Source organism: Pseudoliparis swirei, chromosome 7 (genome assembly GCF_029220125.1).
Source record: "Pseudoliparis swirei isolate HS2019 ecotype Mariana Trench chromosome 7, NWPU_hadal_v1, whole genome shotgun sequence".
Taxonomy (NCBI): Eukaryota; Metazoa; Chordata; class Actinopteri; order Perciformes; family Liparidae; genus Pseudoliparis; species Pseudoliparis swirei.
The window spans coordinates 30,911,165-30,938,818 of NC_079394.1; the positions used below are offsets into that span (position 1 = coordinate 30,911,165).

Sequence of the window (27,654 nt, forward strand, 5' to 3'; positions counted from 1 at the left end):
GACATGAGACATTAGAGACATTAGAGTCATAAGAGACATTAGAGACATGAGACATTAGAGACATTAGTCATAAGAGACATTAGACATGAGACATTAGAGTCATAAGAGACATTAGAGACATTAGAGACATGAGACATAAGAGACATACGAGTCATAAGAGACATTAGAGACATTAGAGACATGAGACATTAGAGACATTAGAGTCATAAGAGACATTAGAGACATAAGAGACATGAGACATACGAGACATGAGACATACGAGACATTAGAGACATGAGACATTAGAGTCATTAGAGTCATAAGAGACATTAGAGACATTAGAGACATTAGAGACATGAGACATTAGAGTCATTAGAGACATAAGAGACATGAGACATACGAGACATGAGACATTAGAGACATTAGAGACATGAGACATTAGAGACATGAGACATTAGAGTCATTAGAGACATAAGAGACATGAGACATACGAGACATGAGACATTAGAGACAGAGACATGAGACATTAGAGTCATAAGAGACATTAGAGACATGAGACATTAGAGACATTAGAGTCATAAGAGACATAAGAGACATTAGAGACATTAGAGACATGAGACATTAGAGTCATAAGAGACATAAGAGACATTAGAGTCATAAGAGACATAAGAGACATTAGAGACATTAGAGACATAAGAGACATTAGAGACATTAGAGTCATAAGAGACATAAGAGACATTAGAGACATAAGAGACATAAGAGACATTAGAGACATTAGAGACATTAGAGTCATAAGAGACATTAAAGACATTAGAGTCATAAGAGACATTAGAGACATTAGAGACATTAGAGACATTAGAGTCATAAGAGACATTAGAGACATTAGAGTCATAAGAGACATTAGAGACATTAGAGACATAAGAGACATGAGACATTAGAGACATTAGAGACATAAGAGTCATAAGAGACATGAGACATTAGAGACAATAGAGACATTAGAGACAATAGAGACATGAGACATGAGAGACATTAGAGTCATAAGAGACATTAGAGTCATAAGAGACATTAGAGACATTAGAGACATGAGACATTAGAGACATTAGAGTCATAAGAGACATTAGAGACATGAGACATTAGAGACATGAGACATTAGAGTCATAAGAGACATTGAGACATTAGAGTCATAAGAGACATTGAGACATTAGAGACATTAGAGACATGAGACATTAGAGACATGAGACATTAGAGACATTAGAGTCATAAGAGACATTGAGACATTAGAGTCATAAGAGACATTGAGACATTAGAGACATTAGAGACATGAGACATGAGACATTAGAGACATTAGAGACATGAGACATAAGAGACATTAGAGTCATAAGAGACATTAGAGACATTAGAGACATTAGAGTCATAAGAGACATTGAGACATTAGAGTCATAAGAGACATTGAGACATTGAGACATTGGAGTCATAAGAGACATTGAGACATTAGAGACATTGAGACATTGAGACATTGGAGCACAGTTCTTGGAATAGCTAACTCATGTAGCTCATTCATTGATGTGATCTGATTTAAAATTCATTTGAAATCCCAAAACACACTTTTTGCCAAAACATGAGACACGTCTTTGAAAACCCAAAACCTGTTTGTGTTGTTCACTCAATGAACCATCATCTGGACCCAGAATGTACATGTAAACACTAAATGTGTTCACAATACTGTAAATCAACTATTACATCTACAGTTAAAGCCTTTTATACAAATGTTGTGTATTTAGTGTGTTTAGGTTTTTGGTTCCTACGTTTAGAGTTTCATCAAAGTGAGCCGACTTTCATTTAGCTAGTGCAAATAAGCTAACAGTCTACACCTGCTGGTTTCAGGCAGTCCACCAGATGGGCCGTCTCATAAGTATTTATGAAGCTTTATCTCAAAGCTAGAATACAGCTGAGTCGTATGCTAAGCTAGGTGAACCACCTCCTGCCTACACTCTTTACATTCTCAGCTCACTCTCAAGCAAATACCTTTTTAAATGGTCTTGAGCCTTGAGACCGTACCAATAAGATTCTTACTTTAAATACTGTTCCACCTGACAAGCGACCGCAGAGTGGTTACCTGTCCAGTGCACATTGACAATACCATAACAGTGTTTGACTCCTGCAGAGGTCGATGTCCTCTTCCCTCTCAGACTGATCCATATTGAAAGAAGATATATGTATCAAGCACCTGAAATCATAGGCGCTTCAGAAAATATGGTCCAGATCCAATGATTCTGATTCAGCAAGAAGAGACGGTGAGGTCTGAATCAAAAACGCATTCCTTCTTTCTTCAGTAGATTTTTTGCAATTGCTGTTTCCCATCCATAAAAAAAAGAAGAACTGTGGAAGGAGGAGCCAAGATCAGCCAATCGGTGATCAGGTCATGAAGGACGAGCGTTACCAAGGGACCCAGGAGTTCCATGAGTGTGTATCTCTAAAAAGATCTCCCTACAATCCGCCTTGATAGTATTATGCAATTAATATTCAAATTACACTCTGTAGTTGGACAGAATTGGTTTCAGACGTGTTCTGCTCATGCCTTTCCTGCCATGCAGAACCGGATCGCCAGAGGAAGGTCTTGAATGATTTGCTGAACCATGACTTGCCCTTTAGTCTACCGCAGGGTCAACTCCGTCAGGGAGGTTCCGCCTGTGTGACGAGATGCCTTCACGACCACAGGGGTCAGGCTTTCAGCGCACGTGGCTTTTTTAAAGTCTCAAGCTTGAGATTGTCTTCAAGACTTTTATGTTCAAGAGGAAGTTCAGGGTCAGAGCGTCCGGGGTCAGAGCGTCCTTTCAGCCGGAGTCGTCAAGAGACGCTCTGTCTCAGCCGCTGGTCTTCACCGGTCCATCTGGCGGACATGGAGGTCAGTACTTCTCCCAGGTGGAGGATCTGTCATCGACTTATCCTCCATGGCTTCTTCGTAGGTCAGGAAGGCAATCAGTGTGATCTTCTCTCTGCCCTTTCGACACACCCACGGGATGCGAGGCAGTGGGGCTGCAGGCCTCAGATCAGCCTCTCCTCGGGGGGCACCTTGAGGACGCTGCCCATCTCCAGCCTGGCCCCGGCCACCTCCTGAGAGCTGGGGCTGTAGGTGCCCTCCGACTGGCGCTTCTTCCGGGCTGTCAAGACCAGGCAGAACACCACCAGGATGGCCAGCAGCGCACACAGGGTGATGAGGGGGATGGTCACCACCAGCCAGGGGATGCCCTCCTTACGCTCCTCTTTCTGCAAGAGGACAGGAGGTTATCCCATGTGACCATCGCTCCTTTAGAACATTGTAATATATTAATAATAATGGCTTAATCAGTGGTTAAGTCATGAGTGTACAGTGTAAACAGGAGGGGGCCGAGCACAGCACCCTGGGGGGCTCCAGTGTTTCCTACACACTTAACAAGTGCGTACACTCCTGTTGTTTATAGTCGTTTTCTTTATTGTGGCATCATGTTTCATTCAGTGTTTGCTGTTATATTTAAATTAAATAATGTCCACCTTGAGTTAGACAAAGCTTTAGTTGTATTTCAATGATTTTCATGGATCCGTTTTAATTGAAAAGTTCTCGTGGTTCCCTTTTGCGTTGGAACAACGTTTCATGCTAACGCTGCAGAAATATGACCAGTTTACAGAGTTTACACCTGGACAGGTGATTATGGGATTAACCTGAGACAGGGATGTCCTATGTGGACGGACTGGGAAGACACATTTGTGTTTTTAGGGGACACAAAATAAACTGAATTGAATATAATAATGCTATTTTGATATTCCTTGTGTATTAAACCATACTTTCTGTACATTCTTGTTGGTTCTTTGGCAGCCGAAGGTTATTTAACTCTTAATAAACCCAACACAGGTTCTAATTCAGCACATATCGTGTGGAAGTGAGTGACTCACGTGGCTCTCACACGATGACCCGCTGAAACCCGGCACACACACACACTGGAAGTGGTTGAGTCGGTCCAGACAGGTGGCCCCGTGGAGACAAGGGCCGGACGCACACTCGTCTATTTCTGTCTCACACCTGAAACACATCACAAGGGTTTTAACACAACGCCAACTGACAGAGCTCACACACACACACACACACACACTCTCCTGACCTTTACGCTTGGATGTGGTTCAGACACACTTTCCCCTGAGCAGCAGGTGTGTGTGTGTGTGTGTGTGTGTGTGTGTGTGTGTGTGTGTGTGTGTGTGTGTGTGTGTGTGTGTGTGTGTGTGTGTGTGTGTGTGTGTGTGTGTGTGTGTGTGTGTGTGTGTGTGTGTGTGTGTGTGTGTGTGTGTGTGGTGAGGTCTCACCTGGCACCGGTGTATCCCAGCTTGCAGGTGCAGTTGCCTCCAGAGTCTCCACCGATGCAGACGCCTCCATGACGACACTCTGTCTGCGCATCGCACGCCACCGGAGGGAAACGCCACCTAGTGGACACACAGTATTCACTCAGCTCAAATGTGTGATTGGGTAACTCAACATGTAGGTGACCTTTAGTTAGAAACTAAGAACTTCTGATGACCACAGTGAGCCACTAGCTGATGACCACAGTTAGCCACTAGCTGATGACCACAGTTAGCCGGTAGCTGATGACCACAGTTAGCCACTAGCTGATGACCACAGTTAGCCACTAGCTGATGACCACAGTGAGCCACTAGCTGATGACCACAGTTAGCCAGTAGCTGATGACCACAGTGAGCCACTAGCTGATGACCACAGTTAGCCAGTAGCTGATGACCACAGTTAGCCAGTAGCTGATGACCACAGTGAGCCACTAGCTGATGACCACAGTTAGCCAGTAGCTGATGACCACAGTGAGCCACTAGCTGATGACCACAGTTAGCCAGTAGCTGATGACCACAGTTAGCCAGTAGCTGATGACCACAGTGAGCCACTAGCTGATGACCACAGTGAGCCACTAGCTGATGACCACAGTTAGCCAGTAGCTGATGACCACAGTGAGCCACTAGCTGATGACCACAGTTAGCCAGTAGCTGATGACCACAGTTAGCCAGTAGCTGATGACCACAGTGAGCCACTAGCTGATGACCACAGTTAGCCGGTAGCTGATGACCACAGTGAGCCACTAGCTGATGACCACAGTTAGCCAGTAGCTGATGACCACAGTGAGCCACTAGCTGATGACCACAGTTAGCCAGTAGCTGATGACCACAGTTAGCCAGTAGCTGATGACCACAGTGAGCCACTAGCTGATGACCACAGTTAGCCAGTAGCTGATGACCACAGTGAGCCACTAGCTGATGACCACAGTGAGCCACTAGCTGATGACCACAGTTAGCCAGTAGCTGATGACCACAGTTAGCCGGTAGCTGATGACCACAGTGAGCCACTAGCTGATGACCACAGTTAGCCAGTAGCTGATGACCACAGTTAGCCGGTAGCTGATGACCACAGTGAGCCACTAGCTGATGACCACAGTTAGCCACTAGCTGATGACCACAGTGAGCCACTAGCTGATGACCACAGTTAGCCAGTAGCTGATGACCACAGTTAGCCAGTAGCTGATGACCACAGTTAGCCACTAGCTGATGACCACAGTTAGCCACTAGCTGATGACCACAGTTAGCCGGTAGCTGATGACCACAGTTAGCCAGTAGCTGATGACCACAGTGAGCCACTAGCTGATGACCACAGTTAGCCACTAGCTGATGACCACAGTGAGCCAGTAGCTGATGACCACAGTGAGCCACTAGCTGATGACCACAGTGAGCCACTAGCTGATGACCACAGTTAGCCGGTAGCTGATGACCACAGTGAGCCACTAGCTGATGACCACAGTTAGCCACTAGCTGATGACCACAGTGAGCCACTAGCTGATGACCACAGTGAGCCACTAGCTGATGACCACAGTGAGCCAGTAGCTGATGACCACAGTGAGCCACTAGCTGATGACCACAGTGAGCCACTAGCTGATGACCACAGTGAGCCACTAGCTGATGACCACAGTGAGCCACTAGCTGATGACCACAGTTAGCCACTAGCTGATGACCACAGTTAGATGGTAGCTGATGACCACAGTTAGCCACTAGCTGATGACCACAGTTAGCCACTAGCTGATGACCACAGTTAGCCACTAGCTGATGACCACAGTGAGCCACTAGCTGATGACCACAGTGAGCCACTAGCTGATGACCACAGTGAGCCACTAGCTGATGACCACAGTGAGCCAGTAGCTGATGACCACAGTTAGCCAGTAGCTGATGACCACAGTTAGCCACTAGCTGATGACCACAGTTAGCCACTAGCTGATGACCACAGTTAGCCACTAGCTGATGACCACAGTTAGCCACTAGCTGATGACCACAGTTAGATGGTAGCTGATGACCACAGTTAGCCACTAGCTGATGACCACAGTGAGCCACTAGCTGATGACCACAGTTAGCCACTAGCTGATGACCACAGTGAGCCACTAGCTGATGACCACAGTTAGCCACTAGCTGATGACCACAGTTAGCCACTAGCTGATGACCACAGTGAGCCACTAGCTGATGACCACAGTGAGCCACTAGCTGATGACCACAGTGAGCCACTAGCTGATGACCACAGTTAGCCACTAGCTGATGACCACAGTTAGCCACTAGCTGATGACCACAGTGAACCACTAGCTGATGACCACAGTTAGCCACTAGCTGATGACCACAGTTAGCCACTAGCTGATGACCACAGTGAGCCACTAGCTGATGACCACAGTGAGCCAGTAGCTGATGACCACAGTTAGCCACTAGCTGATGACCACAGTGAGCCACTAGCTGATGACCACAGTTAGCCACTAGCTGATGACCACAGTTAGCCAGTAGCTGATGACCACAGTTAGACGGTAGCTGATGACCACAGTGAGCCACTAGCTGATGACCACAGTTAGCCACTAGCTGATGACCACAGTGAGCCACTAGCTGATGACCACAGTTAGCCACTAGCTGATGACCACAGTGAGCCACTAGCTGATGACCACAGTTAGCCACTAGCTGATGACCACAGTTAGCCACTAGCTGATGACCACAGTGAGCCACTAGCTGATGACCACAGTGAGCCACTAGCTGATGACCACAGTTAGCCAGTAGCTGATGACCACAGTGAGCCAGTAGCTGATGACCACAGTTAGCCGGTAGCTGATGACCACAGTGAGCCACTAGCTGATGACCACAGTTAGCCACTAGCTGATGACCACAGTGAGCCAGTAGCTGATGACCACAGTTAGCCACTAGCTGATGACCACAGTGAGCCACTAGCTGATGACCACAGTTAGCCACTAGCTGATGACCACAGTTAGCCACTAGCTGATGACCACAGTGAGCCACTAGCTGATGACCACAGTTAGCCACTAGCTGATGACCACAGTGAGCCAGTAGCTGATGACCACAGTTAGCCGGTAGCTGATGACCACAGTTAGCCAGTAGCTGATGACCACAGTGAGCCACTAGCTGATGACCACAGTTAGCCGGTAGCTGATGACCACAGTTAGCCAGTAGCTGATGACCACAGTGAGCCACTAGCTGATGACCACAGTTAGCCGGTAGCTGATGACCACAGTTAGCCACTAGCTGATGACCACAGTTAGCCAGTAGCTGATGACCACAGTGAGCCAGTAGCTGATGACCACAGTTAGCCGGTAGCTGATGACCACAGTTAGCCAGTAGCTGATGACCACAGTGAGCCACTAGCTGATGACCACAGTGAGCCAGTAGCTGATGACCACAGTGAGCCACTAGCTGATGACCACAGTGAGCCAGTAGCTGATGACCACAGTTAGCCGGTAGCTGATGACCACAGTTAGCCACTAGCTGATGACCACTTTGGCATTCTTTAGGTAAACATGACTTCTATCTGCTGCTGTCCACCAGATCAACTTTAACAGGAGATGGTGAAAGAGACATTTTGTTTGTTTTTGTTTTGTTGGACCTCCCACCACTAGGGGGCGTAGGGCAGAGGTCAATGTAATCGGGAGGATCACTGGGGTCAGGTGTTGCTAGATTGGCAGGATCACACGGATGGTGTGTCCAACAACGTGCATTTAAAGGGCCGGGTTGTAGGATTTGGCACCACCTAGTGCTCAGGGTGCAGATTGCAACCAACTGAAACTTCTCTCGTTGACCAAGCATGTAGGCAAAGTATTTAGAGGCACTTTTTGGTGTGTTGGTTCTGGACTACTGTAGAAACAAGACCACCAGCACTGTGAAGAGGACTCTGCATGTTGGGATAAACTTCCAAGACAACAAAAACATACATTCTCATTTTCAGACAATTACATTCCTTCCAGTTGAGCCCTGAATGCTAAACAAAGCATTTGGTTCATTGAGTATTCTCATCATCACGCACAGTGGCGTCAGGATGGTAATTGTGATGAATATGGCCTGAAACGTGTCGACTCACTGGCAGCGTGTGCCGACGTAGCCGGTGGGGCATGAGCAGCTGTGGGCCTCCAGCGCCTCCACACAGCCGCCTCCGTTCTCACAGGGGAACTCCACACAGTCGTCCAGCTGCTCCTCGCAGTCTCTCCCCGCGTATCCGGGCTGGCAGTCACACTGGTAGTCTGCCAGAAGGTCTCTACATGTGCCGTAGACGCAGGGCCCTGAAGAACACTCGTCCACCTCCATCTCACACAGTGCCCCCTCCCATCCGGCAGCGCAGCTGCAGTTAAACTGGTTGAACTGGTCCTGGCACGCCCCCCGGTTGAGGCAGGGCTGGGCATCGCACATCGGCGCTCCTTGGCAGCCTATGATTGGCTCGTGGCCCCCCAGCCTGGAGAACTGGCTCGTCTGAGGGGCTTCTGGGACATGTGTGAGTGGCAGGTAGACTCCGCCCACCCTCACCTCCCCTATGCATCCAGTGTATTTCTCCGCCAGATGGATTTGGGTGTCGTTGAGGAAGTTCAGGTTTCCTCCGACGCCGAAGCTGCCGCCGACGCTCTGCCCGTCGATGGCGAGGCGCCAGCGGGACGCCGGCCGCGTGGGATCCGCCATGGCCAGCCGGACGCGGTGCCAGGCTCCGTCTGCGACGGCTCGGTCGCTGGTGAAGGCCAGCGGCTCGCCGCTCGCCCCGCTGTCCAGCTTGACCAGCAGGGAGGAGTTGAGCAGGCCGAGGTAGAAGAACTCGGCTCGGCCGACGGCGCGCAGCAAGACCCCGTCCCGGTCTCGAGTCCGGATGTCCAGCGTGACGCTGGTGACCGGGCTCAGCAGCGAGCCGTTGGCCACGTACCGGAGAGCGTTGTCCTGGAAGATGGCTTCAGTTAGACCTGCGTGACGAGAAGATGAGACGTGGATGTTAATATTCTCTTCTAGACGCTAATCAATCAATGAGTTGATTGTATAGCCACCATCACTTATCAATATGGAGGGCATGCTGATTGTAATGGCAACCTCTCTAACTTTGTTCTGCTTCACTTTTTTCAAAGTCAAACTTCTCAGAGAGAATGTTCACATATTTTATTATGATCTGTGAGAGTTTTAAACCTTTCAACTGCCTCAATCCAAACATATAATCATGGTGGAAGGGCTTTTTTTCAATTCGGACCTGACATTGTTATATTTTTTCTGTGTGCCATCTTCATTCACTCTTACCCAGTAACATATAGACTGATATCTACACATCTGAACAAAAGATACAGATGTTTAAAAAGGTACAAATGTAAAAATGATTAAAATAGCCCCCTGGTGGTTGCAGAGATACAACCTTTTTAGTTTGGGTATGCAATTTTCAGAGGAAGGAGGAGAGGAGAGACCCTGTGATGTCGACCATGTTCATTTTACGCATCCTATACAACTCATTTAAACATTCGATAGCTGCGCACTCAGAGATATTAACTAATAATGCTACATCACTCAAATCTGGCATGTGTGTTTTTATTTTGAAAAAAAGTCCCACCTGCAAAAAAGAAAGACATGCAGAGGACCGGTCTGTCTGCGTGTCTGTCTCTTTAAGAGGGAGGAGCCAGAGAGATACTCGGGGTTTGTTGTTGGTAACAGAGCCAGAGGTGAAGGGTTCTGAACGGGGCCCGGTGGACCTGCACTCCACCGAGACCACCCTGAGTTTTATTTGACATCTTATTTCCACCGGTACGATTGTGTAACATGCTGGATCTGTCGACAGATTGTTTATTGTTGTCCGTGGTGGATTCTCCGGTCAGTTGTGTCAGAGAAGACCTTCTGAGGTGAATCAGGATTATTTTGGTGTAATCCAGCCCTGTAGTGAATGAGTGTCACACTGGATATCGGGCGGGTCCGTGTTAGTTCCTGGTCTCGGCTCAAATGACCTGCACTGAAGTTTGTTTTGGGGCTATTTTGGGGTTCAGTCTATCTTTTTGTGCATTACTATTGGGATTGATAACATTATTTCTGCTCCTTGAATGAATAATCCGTCCTCTCAGCAACCTGAAGGTCCTGGAGTCCCTCCCTGGTCCTGAGGAGTCGTTCCCTTGGGGGTCGGAAGTTGGCGGCTCGTCCTGAGACGGCCCTCCAAACAAGACTGTGAATCTAATTAAGAAGTTAAGAGCTGCACAAACAAACCCGACTTGATCAACACGGCGATACTCACCGTCAGAGGATTAACTTACACTCGTAGCCGTCCTGCAGGTCCACGCAGCGCACGCCTTCAGGACACGGGCTGGCCACGCACCACAGACGGGTCTCACACAGCCGGCCAGAGTATTTCCTGGAGCAGTCGCACTGGAAGTCGTTCCAGGTAACCCGACACCGTCCGCCGTTGGAACAGGGCTGACCCTGTGCGCAGACACACACAGGCGGGTGGATTAGAGGACCACAGCGGTGGTGGAAGCTGCACTAACCGACAGATTAAAGGAACTCACAGCCAGATCAACGGTTGTGGGGTTGAGGCGATACAGCACATCCATCCAGAGATGGCAAGATCTTGGCTTTAAATGTCCATTAGAGGTATAGACTTCTACGCTAACGCTAACATACCATGCTAACAGTGGTGGTATACAGCATCAGTCTCACTGTGGGAACCAGCATAGCTCAAGTCAAATTGTTATACAGCTCATCTTCTGCAGGGTCAAAGGGTAAGACGTAGTTATTTATAATGCGACACATTATGCAGATTCCACATAATAATGCTGAGTTGATTGTAAACCATCACTAATCAAAATGGAGGACATGCTGATTGTAATGGCAGTAGGTTGGTGACATCATCAGTGTTAAGATTGGGTCCATTTAAGCCTCACTTGCAGGTCTCCTGCTGGAGTAACCCTTTCTTCAAGAGTTGTAAAATGTTCTATTTGGATATATTGAACACCATGAGTAACATAGACGTGAAATATATGGTTTGTTACATGAGAACATTCAAATCTAAATTTGCCCAAATGGCCGCTTTGGAGACCTCGCCTAAATGCTCTGGACTAAAACCTCCTAACTTTGTTCTGCTTCACTTTGTTCAAAGTCAAACTTTGCAGAGAGAATGTTAACATATTTTAATATGATTTGTGAGAGTGTTAAACCTTTCCACTGCCTCATTCACACAGACTGATTCCACATAGTCATGCGTAGACTTTCCCTCTATGAGTGTTACCGTAGCTTTGATCGGAGCTACAGGGCCGGGAGTAGCAGACTACAGTTAGTTTAAAATGTCCCACATTTGGCTTCTCATCATTGGGAGTGTCTATTGGTCTGAGTAATGTCTCTGTATTAATAGTCAGTCAATGTCTGTCACCTTGCACGTGTCATCACTCTGGCATCCACGCAGCACGTTCTCCTCGGTGCCGGCCTGGTACACCTCCCCCCCTTCCAGATGGTCCTCCGTGGTCAGGTGCCGGTGGTCCAGCCGGATGTCCTGCAGGCAGCCCTTGACGTTTCCCCCCCAGGCGTCGGTCCTCTCGCCTGCAGGCAGCCCCCCCACGTAGGCCACATCCCCCGCCTCCACGCTCACGTTGCCCAACGCGCGATGGTTCCCCGCTTTGGGGAAGACCACGTGGCCGTACCGCACCTTTATAGCCACCAGGTTGTTGTTGCCGTCGGTGACCGACTGCGCCTCCAACAGCAGGGTGGTGTGAGGGCTGTAGACGGCCACGGTGCCCTCCTTCAGGTACACCGTCAGGTAGGCCTTCCCCTCGCGGCGCAGCTGCAGGAGCAGGCCGCTGTGTTTGAGGGAGCGCAGTAAGAAGGAGAGGGTGAAGTTGTCCCCGTGACTCTCGGTGATGTTGAAGCCGACGTAGCTGGTGGTGTTCTCGTGACCGAAGGTCCAGGACGGGTACTCTGAGGGTGACAAGCACAAAGCCGTCAGGATCCGAGCTCACGCTGACCCGAGCACAGATGGTGTGTGTTGGTATTCTTCAAGCAGATCTCAAGTTGCACGTTAAATATCAGGGTTTCTAAGACCCTCGTGTTCCTCAGATTCAGATTCTCTTAAAGAACCTTAAAAAATGGTAAGACACCATTTCTGGTTCCACCAAGAACCTTTCAAACCAGGGTTCTATAAAGAACCATTTCCTTAAAGAGTGCCTCAAACGAAAGAATGGTTCTTCAGTCGATGATGGTTCTTCGTAGAACCACAAAGCCTTTTAAAGAACCATTTAAGAACCCTTATTGTTCTGTGTGTACATGTTGATGTGTGGGATCCAACAGAATCCATCCCACATAAGCAGCTCCTCCTGCTCACAGTCCTGGAGACCCGAGCTCTGATTGGTAGCCATACATGACTCGATCCAGTCAAACCATCAACACCCGCCAGCCAATGAGGTTCCCCGTAAACACGCTCACCTTCCTCACAGCGCTCTCCGTGGTAGGGCCGGTGACACTGACAGCCGGGACGAACCCACAGGTCCACGCACCGGCCGCGCTGCCCACACGGGTCGTCTACACACCAATCCTGTTTACTGCAGCCTACTTGCAGGCCCTGGTGATCCTCCCGGATGAGGTCCTGCGGGAGCAGCGGCTTGTGGTCCACTCGAAGGTCCTCCATGCAGCCGACGAACCCCCTTCCGCTGGACGTCTGGGGTAAATACTCCCGCGGTGCCCCTCCGACATACAGCTGTTGAAAGGAGCCGGGCTGGAGGAAGACCAGATGGTTGTTGCCCTCGTCCCTCACAGAGCAGTATTCCTCACAGCCGGGTCCTTTTACCACCAGAACCAGCCTCACATCCATGGTCACCGTGGCCTGGTACCATTCACCGTCGTTGACTAGGGCGGGGTAAGTGACCTGCAGGACCTTCCCTGACTTCACCCTGGCATGAAGGGAGCCTCCGACCAGTTCCAGGGAGACGAAGTGCTCCGCGGTGCCCCGGTAGTACAGAACCATGTGGTCCAGAGTGCTCCGGAACCGGAGCTGCATGTGGAGCCCGTCGCGGTCCTGGACCTCGGTTTCCCGTCGCGTCCCGTTCTCGGATAGGGGCAGCCGCATGTGGACGTAGCCCTCGGAGTTGAAGGAGAAGGTGGTGGAGGTGTTGCAGCGGTTGCCGGTCCAGCCCGGAGGACACAGGCAGGTGTAACCGTGCTCGCCGTCGCCCGTCAGCACGGGGACGCAACCGGCGCCAAGTCGACACCGGTGCTGCCGGCAGCCCGCCAGGCGGACGTCGCAGTCCGGCCCGCCCCAGGGCTCCCGGCCCGGCTCCGGCTCGGGGCAGTGGCACCTGTAGGAGTTGGTAGCGTCCTCGCACGTGGCGCCTTGATTGCAGGGATTGCTGTCGCACTCGTTCACGTCCGCCTCGCAGTGAACGCCTGCATGGAGAGAGACTCGCGGTTAGCGCCAGCAGCCACAACTCGGTTAGCGCTAGCATGAATCTGGTTATTCAATCAGGGGATTGAGAAGGGAAAACACAACATATTACATGATATCATTAGATACAGAGCTTAGCATGCACACATACACTGTGGGTCAGTGGTTAGCAGATCCGTCTTTCAATCAGGGGGTTGGAGGTTCAATCCCTGATGATTTGTCCCAAAGAAACATGAATTTCAAGATTAAAGAAGAAGATGTGCACTGTCTGTCCGACTGATTCCATCAGCTAGACACACACACACACACACACACAGTCGACCCGCCTGGTGTCAGCAGTCATTGCCACTCGTTCCTCGGCAGCAGCATCAACCGAGTCGTTTCAAACGCTCCTCACCCGAGGAACCCTTGAGCTGGCCGTCCTCTCGGTGCTGCAGGACGCCGCCCTCACACGCCGGCGTGCAACTTTATTGTGAGAGTAGCATTAAAGTGCCGAACCCTACTGTACCTGTCAGCCCCCAGAGCCCACCGCGGCAGCCCAGCAGCAGCAGCATCAACCTGCTTCCCCCCATGATGCACCGAGCCCACCACCAGCTCACAGTGTGAGGACACAGTGACACCACCAGCCTCTCTCTCTCTCTCTCTCGTAGGCAGAAGTGATTAAAAGGCGGCCGTGCCCACCTTTTCTTTACTTCCCTCCTCCAGTCCTCCCTGACTTCCTCCCTCCGTCACACTCCCTGCTCCTCCCCCGTCGGCGCTGAGCCTCCAGCTGGCTCCCGTCGGTGTTTGACAAGAGGAATGCGGCGCTGCTGCTCCCCCTCCCTGCTCCGGGGGCTGGCATGTGGATGCCCTCTAGGAGCAGGAGCTGCTCCGACGGACCTGCAGGAGGTGCTGCAGGTTCAAGGCTTCAGGCTGGACGATACATGGAGCCGTTTACAGCTGGTCAGTCTCTTCCTCCTTTGGGTCTGATCTCATCTCAACAGATGTATCGCCAATGGGCAGACTTGTATCTGAACGGATTCTAAGACCATTTTAATAAATGTATGTAACACTATTATTAGATGACAGTTGAAAAGTTGGCGGAGGACGCAAGCCCTACCGGTCGGCCGTTTAATCATCTGTCATGTATGTAACGCTGATTTTCTTTCGCCATTCGGTGGCGCTTCGACTGAGTGAAAATAGGCTTGTCGATATACTCAGGTCGTGACTTGTAACAAGCACGACCTGAGTATATCGACAAGCCCTAACCCTAACCCTAAGATTTGAGGAAATCAGTGAGGTTCCAAGAGTCTGTTCAATTTGACACATGTATAAAGAAAAAAAATTATCCTGGCTTGGAAGTGAACACGGGTCTCTGGGTCACCGGGCGCATGGTTATCATGTTGTGCCGCTGATCAATTGAACAAGCTCTCTGCTTTAGGAGATAACATTACGGTCTAAGTAGAAAACATTATGGTCTAAAACTTGTCATTTTATTTTCTTTAGTGACAAATTTGAATGTTTCTTCATGTCAATGTGTCCAGGCCTTGACTGGCATCATGCATGATTACTTTTGGAAGGACTTGATCAGTTTAAGTAAGTCTATAACATAACAATGCACAGAATGTGGGTGTTCATTGGGGTCCACGTTTTGACAACTAAAGTTTAATGAAAAGTCACCATTCACCTGGGTATTCATCTTTAAAGCCTTTAGATTGTCTTTTAATAAGAGTGAAATTGATCTGAGAAGTTTAGTGGGAGAAATCTGTAAATGTATAACGGCAAAAAATTCAAGCAAAAAAAAAAGAACAGATTTGGGGAATTATTTTAGTGCCCCCTATTTGTCAAATTGTATGAGATTAATTGTGCCTGTTAAAAGATGGTATCTGCACATATACTGCAAGTTTGGATTGATTAGTCCCAATACTGTAGAAGTTATGAGCATCAAAAAACAAGACACGCCCCTAAGAGATTCATTGGGCCATATAATCTTAACACAAGGAGATATCTAAAAACATTTAATAAATACCAGGTGATGTAGCTTCGTCATGATCTACAGAAGGTTTGGTGTGAATCAGACCCAGCATGTAGGAAAACTGGCCAATTATGTGTTTTTCACAAAATTCAAAATGGCCGAAAATCTAAGTCGACGGAGCTAAGAAGTCTGAGAGGCTTTTTTGTAGAGCAGGTCCAAGTAGACATGTGTGAAACATTTCAAGTCGATCGGACATTCTGGGTGAGGGGCGTCGCCTGTCAAACTTTGAGGGGGCGCTGGAGAGCAATTTTTAAAGCCAAATTTTGAGGTCCATGTCATTCGTCTATTTTCACCTGAACCTGATTTAGTGAGTTTTGGGGTATATTAAGTTCCCTCAATATGTGCCCAATGTACAAAAATAAAGATCAGAAGATAAAGAATACCCCTTACAATTGTAATAGATCCTATACTGTTTTTAAGCTTTAAAAGCAAACACCTGTTGCAGATGAAGTGATGAGCCACGTAGCGATCAAACTAATAACTCAAACTCAGACATTTTAATCATAATATCCTGCCTTGGCTTCAACTAGAAGCCCGGTTACAAGGTGGAGGGTTCACATCTCACAGTCGGTTACAGTGAAGACCCCCTGATGCACAAAGAAAGACCCCCTCATGCACACAGTTAACCGGATGTTTTTGAACCACATGGAGTTTTCCTCTTTCATCAAGTGCAGGTCATGTGGAAGAAGGTCCTTCTTTTGCCCACAAGGTTTTTCATCCTCTTCTTTCTTCATCGGGCTTTAATTCGGCTCCTAAGCAGCTTTCCTGTAAACTCCCCTCCACCACTGACAAATATCATAGGAGACCCCCATTTAATACCCACGGTGGACGCCTGGCATATGGCACCTGTTATTGGCTTTGCAGTGTTCTGCCCCTCCGGACCAGATGCCCTGTGGCCCCGCCCACCCTCCTCCGCCGTGGCTCGATAGCGTTAGCCGATTACATCGTGACATCATGACGTTAGCCTCTCAGTCGTCTGGGTCCTCACGTCTAAATTATGCATTTCAAGGTCAGTTTTTGGTGCTGTTGCTCCTGTTTTGAGCAATGCAGGGACAGATCTCCTCTAATGAGGAGTTCAGACCTCTGCTGACCGCCAGGAGTGATCAGCGGGAGGAGGATTAACCCTTTATGGGGACCTGACTGTCTCCTGAGGACATTTAGTCTTGTTCTCCACGGGGAACTTCTTCTTACACACAAACAATGATGAATATAATGTGTTATGACTGTAAGAGAGCTGGCTCAATGTTTAATCTAATCATGTCCACAACATACAACGACAGAATAAAGTACAGATGTCAGTGGAATTTGAATGTAGCGTGCTGATTTTCATAATTTATCTGATTCACTGATGTTTAATCTATATGTCTGCAATAAACGAATAATAATAACTTTAGGTCGAACAAACACCTTCAGAAACATGTCAGCGTCTTGTTCCAGAGATAAATGATCTTAAAAAGGCTAAATGTTCATTTGAAGGAGGGCTGCTGCTCACTGTTAGCAGCTAGCTTTACACCTTTAATGTCAAAGAGTTCTCTCACAGGTGCTTTAGGATTCATCTTTAAATGACTCTCTCCAACTAAATATGTGTCAGTGTAAACTAAAAAGAGTTATTGGTGTTTAAAGATGTAGAAGTATAATACACTTATAAAAAATAAGGTTCACAAATATATTTCTGATGCACAGAGGTAGTTTTAAAGTATGTAATATAAATTGACAAATATATATATATATTTATATTTATAAATAAATATATATATTTATCAATATAAATATATATTAAAGTATTTAAAGGGAGATTCTTGTGTGCGTCATCCCTGAAGCACTCTGTTTGTGTTTTCCCGCCGCTCGACTCTGCTTCTCTTGTCCATGAACGCGCCCCACACACAGGGGTGTGATTTAATATTCACGCTGCTCCTCATTCATCACGATACGGATCTGACCGCCTGGACAGCGGCCCTGAGGTCACTCCTCCCCGGGTGTCTCTGGAGGAAGAGCAGCTCCCTTGTGTTTCTAAGATAAGGCCTGAGGGCCAGAAGAGGTCCTACCTGTGAAGCCGCCTGGACACACACACCGATAAGAGCTGACCCGGTCCTCACAGCTGCCGCCGTGCTGACACGGAGCAGACGCACACTCGTCCACGTTGACGGAGCAGCTGTCTCCTGCCAGCGGGAAACACATTAATGTTAACGACCTTAATGAGATCACATGACCTCATTAAGACTCGGTGAGGCCGGACACCGGACACAGCGCGGCTTCTAACCGGCTTACCGGTGAATCCTGGCAGACAGCGGCAGATGAAGCCGGCGGCCTCTTCGTAGCTGAAGATGTCTCCCCGGAGTTCGGGCAGCGTCCCGTAGTTCAGGACGTCCGAGCGCTGGAAGCACTGACCGCCGTGGTCACAGGGCCGCGGGCCACACTCATCCACGTCCAGCTGGCAGTTCTCTCCCTCGTAACCTGGACAGAAGCACCAATAAAAGGCCATAAAGACTCACATGGCCACAGGTACAGAGCTAGATGTGCTAGTCCAAGTCAGTGTGTCCTTGGCAAGGCAAATAACCCCAAGATGCTCCCGTACCTGTACCTATGGTGTTAGTTGCTTCTGACCTGCACCACTCCCATGGGTGTGAATGGGTGAATGATGTTAAAGAGCCTTCAGGAGACTGCTGTGATGGCTAAAGAACGGGGCAGTGGGTGGTGTACCTGGCCAGCAGAGGCACTGGTACCGGTTGATCCCCTCCAGGCAGGTGGCTCCATGCTGGCAGGGGTCGGAGGCACATTCAGGGATATCCTCCTCACAGTGGTCGCCCACGAAGCCGGTGGCCTCGCAGTCACACTGGTAGCTGGAGGACAAAGGGTAGCACAGTGAATACTTACGAGTTCGGAACAGCGCCACTGTGGCTACAAATGGAACTGCGGGACAAAGGAGGAACAACGAGTTGAAAAGGGAAATAATGATCAAGTCAAAAGTCAGTCTGTGTTTGAGGATTAAAACATGATAGAATCTTATAGAAACAGTTTTTAAATTGACCACTAGGATCTCCTGGTTTATGGACTACTTGAAATCACTTGTCTTGTTCCTAAGTGTACAACATCACCACATCCTCTAGTCTACCACCAGGTGTTCTGTCTTCCTCTAGTCTACCACCAGGTGTTCTGTCTTCCTCTAGTCTACCACCAGGTGTTCTCTTTCTTCCTCTAGTCTAACACCAGGTGTTCTGTCTTCCTCTAGTCTACCACCAGGTGTTCTGTCTTCCTCTAGTCTACCACCAGGTGTTCTGTCTTCCTCTAGTCTACCACCAGGTGTTCTGTCTTCCTCTAGTCTACCACCAGGTGTTCTTTCTTCCTCTAGTCTACCACCAGGTCTTCTGTCTTCCTCTAGTCTACCACCAGGTGTTCTGTCTTCCTCTAGTCTACCACCAGGTGTTCTGTCTTCCTCTAGTCTACCACCAGGTGTTCTGTCTTCCTCTAGTCTACCACCAGGTGTTCTGTCTTCCTCTAGTCTACCACCAGGTGTTCTGTCTTCCTCTAGTCTACCACCAGGTGTTCTGTCTTCCTCTAGTCTACCACCAGGTGTTCTGTCTTCCTCTAGTCTACCACCAGGTGTTCTGTCTTCCTCTAGTCTACCACCAGGTGTTCTTTCTTCCTCTAGTCTACCACCAGGTGTTCTTTCTTCCTCTAGTCTACCACCAGGTGTTCTGTCTTCCTCTAGTCTACCACCAGGTGTTCTGTCTTCCTCTAGTCTACCACCAGGTGTTCTGTCTTCCTCTAGTCTACCACCAGGTGTTCTTTCTTCCTCTAGTCTACCACCAGGTGTTCTGTCTTCCTCTAGTCTACCACCAGGTGTTCTTTCTTCCTCTAGTCTACCACCAGGTGTTCTGTCTTCCTCTAGTCTACCACCAGGTGTTCTGTCTTCCTCTAGTCTACCACCAGGTGTTCTGTCTTCCTCTAGTCTACCACCAGGTGTTCTTTCTTCCTCTAGTCTACCACCAGGTGTTCTTTCTTCCTCTAGTCTACCACCAGGTGTTCTTTCTTCCTCTAGTCTACCACCAGGTGTTCTTTCTTCCTCTAGTCTACCACCAGGTGTTCTTTCTTCCTCTAGTCTACCACCAGGTGTTCTGTCTTCCTCTAGTCTACCACCAGGTGTTCTGTCTTCCTCTAGTCTACCACCAGGTGTTCTGTCTTCCTCTAGTCTACCACCAGGTGTTCTGTCTTCCTCTAGTCTACCACCAGGTGTTCTGTCTTCCTCTAGTCTACCACCAGGTGTTCTTTCTTCCTCTAGTCTACCACCAGGTGTTCTGTCTTCCTCTAGTCTACCACCAGGTGTTCTGTCTTCCTCTAGTCTACCACCAGGTGTTCTGTCTTCCTCTAGTCTACCACCAGGTGTTCTTTCTTCCTCTAGTCTACCACCAGGTGTTCTTTCTTCCTCTAGTCTACCACCAGGTGTTCTGTCTTCCTCTAGTCTACCACCAGGTGTTCTGTCTTCCTCTAGTCTACCACCAGGTGTTCTTTCTTCCTCTAGTCTACCACCAGGTGTTCTGTCTTCCTCTAGTCTACCACCAGGTGTTCTTTCTTCCTCTAGTCTACCACCAGGTGTTCTGTCTTCCTCTAGTCTACCACCAGGTGTTCTTTCTTCCTCTAGTCTACCACCAGGTGTTCTGTCTTCCTCTAGTCTATCACCAGGTGTTCTTTCTTCCTCTAGTCTACCACCAGGTCTTCTGTCTTCCTCTAGTCTACCACCAGGTGTTCTTTCTTCCTCTAGTCTACCAACAGGTGTTCTGTCTTCCTCTAGTCTACCACCAGGTGTTCTTTCTTCCTCTAGTCTACCACCAGGTGTTCTGTCGTCCTCTAGTCTACCACCAGGTGTTCTCTTTCTTCCTCTAGTCTACCACCAGGTGTTCTTTCTTCCTCTAGTCTACCACCAGGTGTTCTTTCTTCCTCTAGTCTACCACCAGGTGTTCTTTCTTCCTCTAGTCTATGACCAGGTGTTCTTTCTTCCTCTAGTCTACCACCAGGTCTTCTGTCTTCCTCTAGTCTACCACCAGGTGTTCTGTCTTCCTCTAGTCTACCACCAGGTGTTCTTTCTTCCTCTAGTCTACCACCAGGTCTTCTGTCTTCCTCTAGTCTACCACCAGGTGTTCTCTTTCTTCCTCGAGTCTACCACCAGGTGTTCTCTTTCTTCCTCTAGTCTGCCACCAGGTGTTCTGTCTTCCTCTAGTCTACCACCAGGTGTTCTGTCTTCCTCTAGTCTACCACCAGGTGTTCTCTTTCTTCCTCTAGTCTACCACCAGGTGTTCTGTCTTCCTCTAGTCTACCACCAGGTGTTCTTTCTTCCTCTAGTCTACCACCAGGTGTTCTTTCTTCCTCTAGTCTACCACCAGGTGTTCTGTCTTCCTCTAGTCTACCACCAGGTGTTCTGTCTTCCTCTAGTCTACCACCAGGTGTTCTTTCTTCCTCTAGTCTACCACCAGGTGTTCTGTCTTCCTCTAGTCTACCACCAGGTGTTCTTTCTTCCTCTAGTCTACCACCAGGTGTTCTGTCTTCCTCTAGTCTACCACCAGGTGTTCTTTCTTCCTCTAGTCTACCACCAGGTGTTCTGTCTTCCTCTAGTCTACCACCAGGTGTTCTTTCTTCCTCTAGTCTACCACCAGGTGTTCTGTCTTCCTCTAGTCTACCACCAGGTGTTCTTTCTTCCTCTAGTCTACCACCAGGTGTTCTGTCTTCCTCTAGTCTACCACCAGGTGTTCTCTTTCTTCCTCTAGTCTACCACCAGGTGTTCTTTCTTCCTCTAGTCTACCACCAGGTGTTCTGTCTTCCTCTAGTCTACCACCAGGTGTTCTGTCTTCCTCTAGTCTACCACCAGGTGTTCTTTCTTCCTCTAGTCTACCACCAGGTGTTCTGTCTTCCTCTAGTCTACCACCAGGTGTTCTTTCTTCCTCTAGTCTACCACCAGGTGTTCTGTCTTCCTCTAGTCTACCACCAGGTGTTCTTTCTTCCTCTAGTCTACCACCAGGTGTTCTTTCTTCCTCTAGTCTACCACCAGGTGTTCTTTCTTCCTCTAGTCTACCACCAGGTGTTCTGTCTTCCTCTAGTCTACCACCAGGTGTTCTGTCTTCCTCTCGTCTACCACCAGGTGTTCTTTCTTCCTCTAGTCTACCACCAGGTGTTCTGTCTTCCTCTAGTCTACCACCAGGTGTTCTTTCTTCCTCTAGTCTACCACCAGGTGTTCTGTCTTCCTCTAGTCTACCACCAGGTGTTCTCTTTCTTCCTCTAGTCTACCACCAGGTGTTCTTTCTTCCTCTAGTCTACCACCAGGTGTTCTGTCTTCCTCTAGTCTACCACCAGGTGTTCTGTCTTCCTCTAGTCTACCACCAGGTGTTCTTTCTTCCTCGAGTCTACCACCAGGTGTTCTGTCTTCCTCTAGTCTACCACCAGGTGTTCTTTCTTCCTCTAGTCTACCACCAGGTGTTCTGTCTTCCTCTAGTCTACCACCAGGTGTTCTCTTTCTTCCTCTAGTCTACCACCAGGTGTTCTTTCTTCCTCTAGTCTACCACCAGGTTTTCTTTCTTCCTCTAGTCTACCACCAGGTGTTCTGTCTTCCTCTAGTCTACCACCAGGTGTTCTGTCTTCCTCTCGTCTACCACCAGGTGTTCTGTCTTCCTCTAGTCTACCACCAGGTGTTCTGTCTTCCTCTAGTCTACCACCAGGTGTTCTCTTTCTTCCTCTCGTCTACCACCAGGTGTTCTTTCTTCCTCTAGTCTACCACCAGGTGTTCTCTTTCTTCCTCTCGTCTACCACCAGGTGTTCTGTCTTCCTCTAGTCTACCACCAGGTGTTCTGTCTTCCTCTCGTCTACCACCAGGTGTTCTTTCTTCCTCTAGTCTACCACCAGGTGTTCTGTCTTCCTCTAGTCTACCACCAGGTGTTCTGTCTTCCTCTAGTCTACCACCAGGTGTTCTTTCTTCCTCTAGTCTACCACCAGGTGTTCTGTCTTCCTCTAGTCTACCACCAGGTGTTCTGTCTTCCTCTAGTCTACCACCAGGTGTTCTCTTTCTTCCTCTAGTCTACCACCAGGTGTTCTTTCTTCCTCTAGTCTACCACCAGGTGTTCTGTCTTCCTCTAGTCTACCACCAGGTGTTCTCTTTCTTCCTCTAGTCTACCACCAGGTGTTCTTTCTTCCTCTAGTCTACCACCAGGTGTTCTGTCTTCCTCTAGTCTACCACCAGGTGTTCTGTCTTCCTCTAGTCTACCACCAGGTGTTCTGTCTTCCTCTCGTCTACCACCAGGTGTTCTTTCTTCCTCTAGTCTACCACCAGGTGTTCTTTCTTCCTCTAGTCTACCACCAGGTGTTCTGTCTTCCTCTAGTCTACCACCAGGTGTTCTTTCTTCCTCTAGTCTACCACCAGGTGTTCTGTCTTCCTCTAGTCTACCACCAGGTGTTCTGTCTTCCTCTAGTCTACCACCAGGTGTTCTGTCTTCCTCTAGTCTACCACCAGGTGTTCTTTCTTCCTCTAGTCTACCACCAGGTGTTCTCTTTCTTCCTCGAGTCTACCACCAGGTGTTCTGTCTTCCTCTAGTCTACCACCAGGTGTTCTCTTTCTTCCTCTAGTCTACCACCAGGTGTTCTGTCTTCCTCTAGTCTACCACCAGGTGTTCTTTCTTCCTCTAGTCTATGACCAGGTATATGTGTGTGACCCTACCTGTTGACCCCGTCTCTGCACCGGCCTTCATTCAAACAGGGGCCGCTGGCACATTCGTCGACGTTGACCTGGCAGTCCTGGCCCTGGAAGCCGGCCAGGCACTCGCAGGTGTACGCGGCGACGTGGTCTCGGCAGGCGCCGCCGTTCTGGCAGGGACGCGCCTTGCACTCGTCGATCTCCACCTCGCAATTAACCCCTGCAGGGCAGAGAGGACATGGCGGCGGGCCAAGGACTTAGACCTAATCATCTCAGCACAGAGCGACCTCTGTTCATAAAAGGACTTTTAACCCATGGGGGACCAGGGCCTTGGGTTCTGTTCTCCAGATCCACTATGAAGAACCTCTGAAACCCTTGATGAGATTTTCCATGTCCCAGACAATCTCAACCCTGACTCAGTAAACCCTGACTCACCTTTGAAGCCTGCAGCGCAGTCACACCGGTAGTGGTCCACCTCATCCAGACAGGTGCCGTTGTGCTGACAGGGTCTGGAGGCGCACTCGTTGATGTCCAGGTCGCAGTGGGAGCCTTGGAACCCCGGCACGCAGAAGCACTGGTAGGCGTCCAGCCCGTCTTGACAGATGGCTCCGTTCTGACAGGGCTGCGAGCGGCACTCGTCCACGTCCTCCTCGCAGCTCCTGCCCTGGAACCCGGCGGCACACCGGCACCGCGGCCCCAGGTCGGGGACGTCCACGCAGGTGGCGGCGTTCTGGCATGCCAGCTCCGAACAGGTGGTGACGTTCCTCTGACAGTCGGCCCCCCCCAGCCCCGGGGGGCAGCGGCAGGAGTATCCGTGGACGGCGTTGACGCAGTTGGAGCGGACCCCCTCACATGGGGCGCTCTGGCACCGGTCGACGTCCTCGGTGCAGTTGAGCCCCGTGAGGCCGTCCGGGCAGCGGCAGCTGAACCGGTCCGTCCCCGGCTCGCCGGTGCAGTTGGCGCACGGCGCCGTGATGCAGGCGTCGTACAGCTGGTCGCAGTTCTTGCCCGCGTACCAGACGGGTCCTCTGGGGCAGAGGCAGGCGTAGTCGCTCAGGTGGTCCACACAGGTAGCGTTGTTGCTGCAGGGAGACGACGAGCAGGCGTCTGCTGAGGCGGCGCACAGGAGGCCTGGAGGAGGAGCCACGACCATCAGAGACCTGGGCCACACGGTCTGTCTCTCACATGACGAGACACAGGGCCAGTGTATGGTGTCTACTTAAAGGGCCGGTGGAGGGTGTCTACTTAAAGGGCCGGTGGAGGGTGTCTACTTAAAGGGCCAGTGTAGGGTGTCTACTTAAAGGGCCAGTGTAGGGTGTTTACTTAAAGGGCCAGTGTATGGTGTCTACTTAAAGGGCCAGTGTAGGGTGTCTACTTAAAGGGCCAGTGTAGGGTGTTTACTTAAAGGGCCAGTGTATGGTGTCTACTTAAAGGGCCAGTGTAGGGTGTCTACTTAAAGGGCCAGTGTAGGGTGTCTACTTAAAGGGCCAGTGTAGGGTGTTTACTTAAAGGGCCAGTGTATGGTGTCTACTTAAAGGGCCAGTGTATGGTGTCTACTTAAAGGGCCAGTGTAGGGTGTTTACTTAAAGGGCCAGTGTAGGGTGTTTACTTAAAGGGCCAGTGTAGGGTGTTTACTTAAAGGGCCAGTGTAGGGTGTTTATTTATAGGGCCAGTTTATGGTTTCTACTTAAAGGGCCAGTGTAGGCAGTTTAGTTAAAGGGCCAGTGCTTTGTTGACTGGTGTAGTTGCAGATATAACCAACTGCATACCCCCCCCCCCCCCCACCCACCCCACCCCAAACTAATTTAAACACCACAGTTCATAGTTCCAGGTAATTATACACGAATGAAAACATAATAAAGAATATTTCCCTGAGGGAGAGGAACCACATGACCTTTACATGACCTTCACCTGCCTGTGTCTCTTAACAGGGGGCTGGTTTTCCCATGTTTGGATAAAAGCGTCAACAATGTGAACCAAAACCCTCCCGGTAACAATGTGTGTCGTCCCTGCAACACCTCCAGCTCTCACATCCCCCTGTGATCACCTTCCTCTTCCTCCTCACGTCTCTCACTCCTGCTGAACAGCTGTTCTTCCTCTGTTCTGGTGAACAGACCCGCGAAGGGTTAACAGAAGCTGATGTTTACACTGTCACACCTAGCTCAATGCTAGCATGTTGTTGTTGTCCGGTGTGGATCAACCAACCGAAGCGTAGCAAGTGACATCACTCCAGACTCCACGTCGACCCCCTGAGTTCAGGTCAAAGGTCACCAATAAATACCTTTGCTTAATGTTGACAATGTTTTATCTCTGAATATCTCACATTTCTGCACTAACTCTGTTGTTGTTGTTGTTGTTGTTGTTGTTGTTTATATTGTACATACATGTTGCTAGTGTGCTGTCTTCAATGTCTTTTTTTCTCTTCACGAGAAGGAGAGAAGGAGAAGGACAGAGGCGACAGAGGGAGGTGGTGAAAGACAGAGGAAGTTACACTTGTGAAAAAGAGCTCACAGCGGAGCTTGAGATAAGGAGCCATCAGAACACCTGCACCGCCACACCTGCACCGCCACACCTGCACCGCCACACCTGCACCGCCACACCTGGCTCAATCAACACCTCCTGCAGGATTCGGTGAACAATGGCAGATTGAGGGATTTGCTGCATTCACAGCTCTGTAGGTGTTCCTGTAGACGTGTTCCTCTGGCTGTGAACACATGAAACACTTCTCGACGTATGTTTACACGTCCAAATGAACTCTGGTTGAATCTTCCTGAGCCGCCGTGTCCCGCTCCACGGCTCCGTCGTGATGCTGGACTCAGACCCGGCTGTAATCTCCCCGTGGGGGTCTCCTCACTGCTCGCCCCATCGACCCGTCACACATTCCAGGGAGCTGATAACAGCCCCTCCCCCGCCACCGGGCACTTCATAGATCATGGTTACGGCCCGACGGAGTCCTGGCACTGAGTGGTACCGGCACCTCTCGGCTCGACGGTGACGCAGAGCAGAGCCTCCGAGGAAAGGTCGTTACGTCACGCCTCCTCAGAGAGGCCTCACACCGCGGCAGCTTTGGAACTCTAAAATCACTTCAAACTATTTAAAAGAGGAACAATCTGTTCATCTCAGTGTGAACAGACCGAGAGATTCTCTCTCCTGACCACCAGGGGGCGACTCCTCTGGTTGTATAGAAGACCTCAGACCAGCAGCTCACTTCCAGTGCGTTGGTGTAAAGCTACACACAGAAAAATAATGGTTCCTAAAGGGTTCTTTAAGAGGCTTTGTGGTTCTACGGAGAACCATCACCTACAGGAAAACCATTCTTTTCATTTGAGGCACCTTTATGGGTTCTTTGAAGAACTCCTTAAGGAAACGGTTCTTTAGAGAACCCTGGTTTGAAAGGTTCTGTGTGGAACCAGAAATGGTTCTCCTATGGCGTCCCTCTAAGAACCATGTTGGGTTCTAGATGCCACCTTCATGTTCCGTGTGTTTTTTCTACTTTCTCTACTTCCTGTTGGCGTTCCTGTCTTTTCACTTCAAACCCTTCAGAGCTCAGAGTTCCGCGCTCTCTCCCAGCTCCTTGAACACACCACATCACTCCTTCCATTCAGAGCAGAGACAACAACAAAAAAAGAAAAGCTGTGAGGCCGAGCAGCCGGACGCTCAGCCGGTCGCCATGGCGATCCTCCACAATGCCGCCAGCCCTCGGCCAATCACAGCGGCCCGTCGGCCGACGTTAAAAAAACAGCTTCAGACGCTTCACACACATGAAGGTTTGCGGGGGGAAAGAAAATGGGTCAACGGGGTTTCATGAGGTTGTGGGGGTCAACCAACGACCCCCCCCCACACACACACACACACACACACACACACACACACACACTTAGATCATGTCAGACTGTGATATGGAATTATAAATAGTTGTTTTTCCCCTTAAAAAGTGCCTTAGAGTTCCCACCTTGCAGCAACACACACACACACATACACAATCACTCACTCACACACACACACTCACTCACACACACACACACACACACACTCTGACTCACACACACACACACACACACACGTGCCGGAGTCTTACCCAGTTTGACCATCATCATGGGGACCAGCACCGTCCTCCGGTACCTGGACCAGACTTTCCTAAACTCCATGGCGGTAGAACCGCACGCCGAGGAACCGGTCACTGTAGGGTTCTCCAGACACTAGGGTTCTCCATCAAGTTCTCCAGACACTAGGGTTCTCCCTCCAGTCAGTGCAGCGCTCCATCCAGGCTGCTCCAACGTC

At 49.4% G+C, this 27,654-nt stretch overlaps 1 protein-coding gene across 1 annotated transcript; it reads right to left on the reverse strand.

The window, feature by feature from the left end:
• Positions 1-1,078: 1,078 nt before the first annotated feature.
• LOC130197309 (protein crumbs homolog 2-like) lies at positions 1,079-27,654 on the reverse strand. Its single transcript, XM_056419915.1, has 13 exons — positions 27,452-27,654; positions 23,809-24,504; positions 23,398-23,593; positions 18,402-18,541; positions 17,970-18,155; positions 17,747-17,860; positions 12,733-13,689; positions 11,687-12,228; positions 10,575-10,740; positions 8,396-9,257; positions 4,315-4,431; positions 3,910-4,036; positions 1,079-3,246 (listed from the first exon to the last, which is right to left on the reverse strand). The coding sequence occupies exons 1-13, from the start codon at positions 27,519-27,521 to the stop codon at positions 3,025-3,027; spliced, it is 4,395 nt and encodes a 1,464-aa protein (XP_056275890.1). The 5' UTR covers positions 27,522-27,654; the 3' UTR covers positions 1,079-3,024.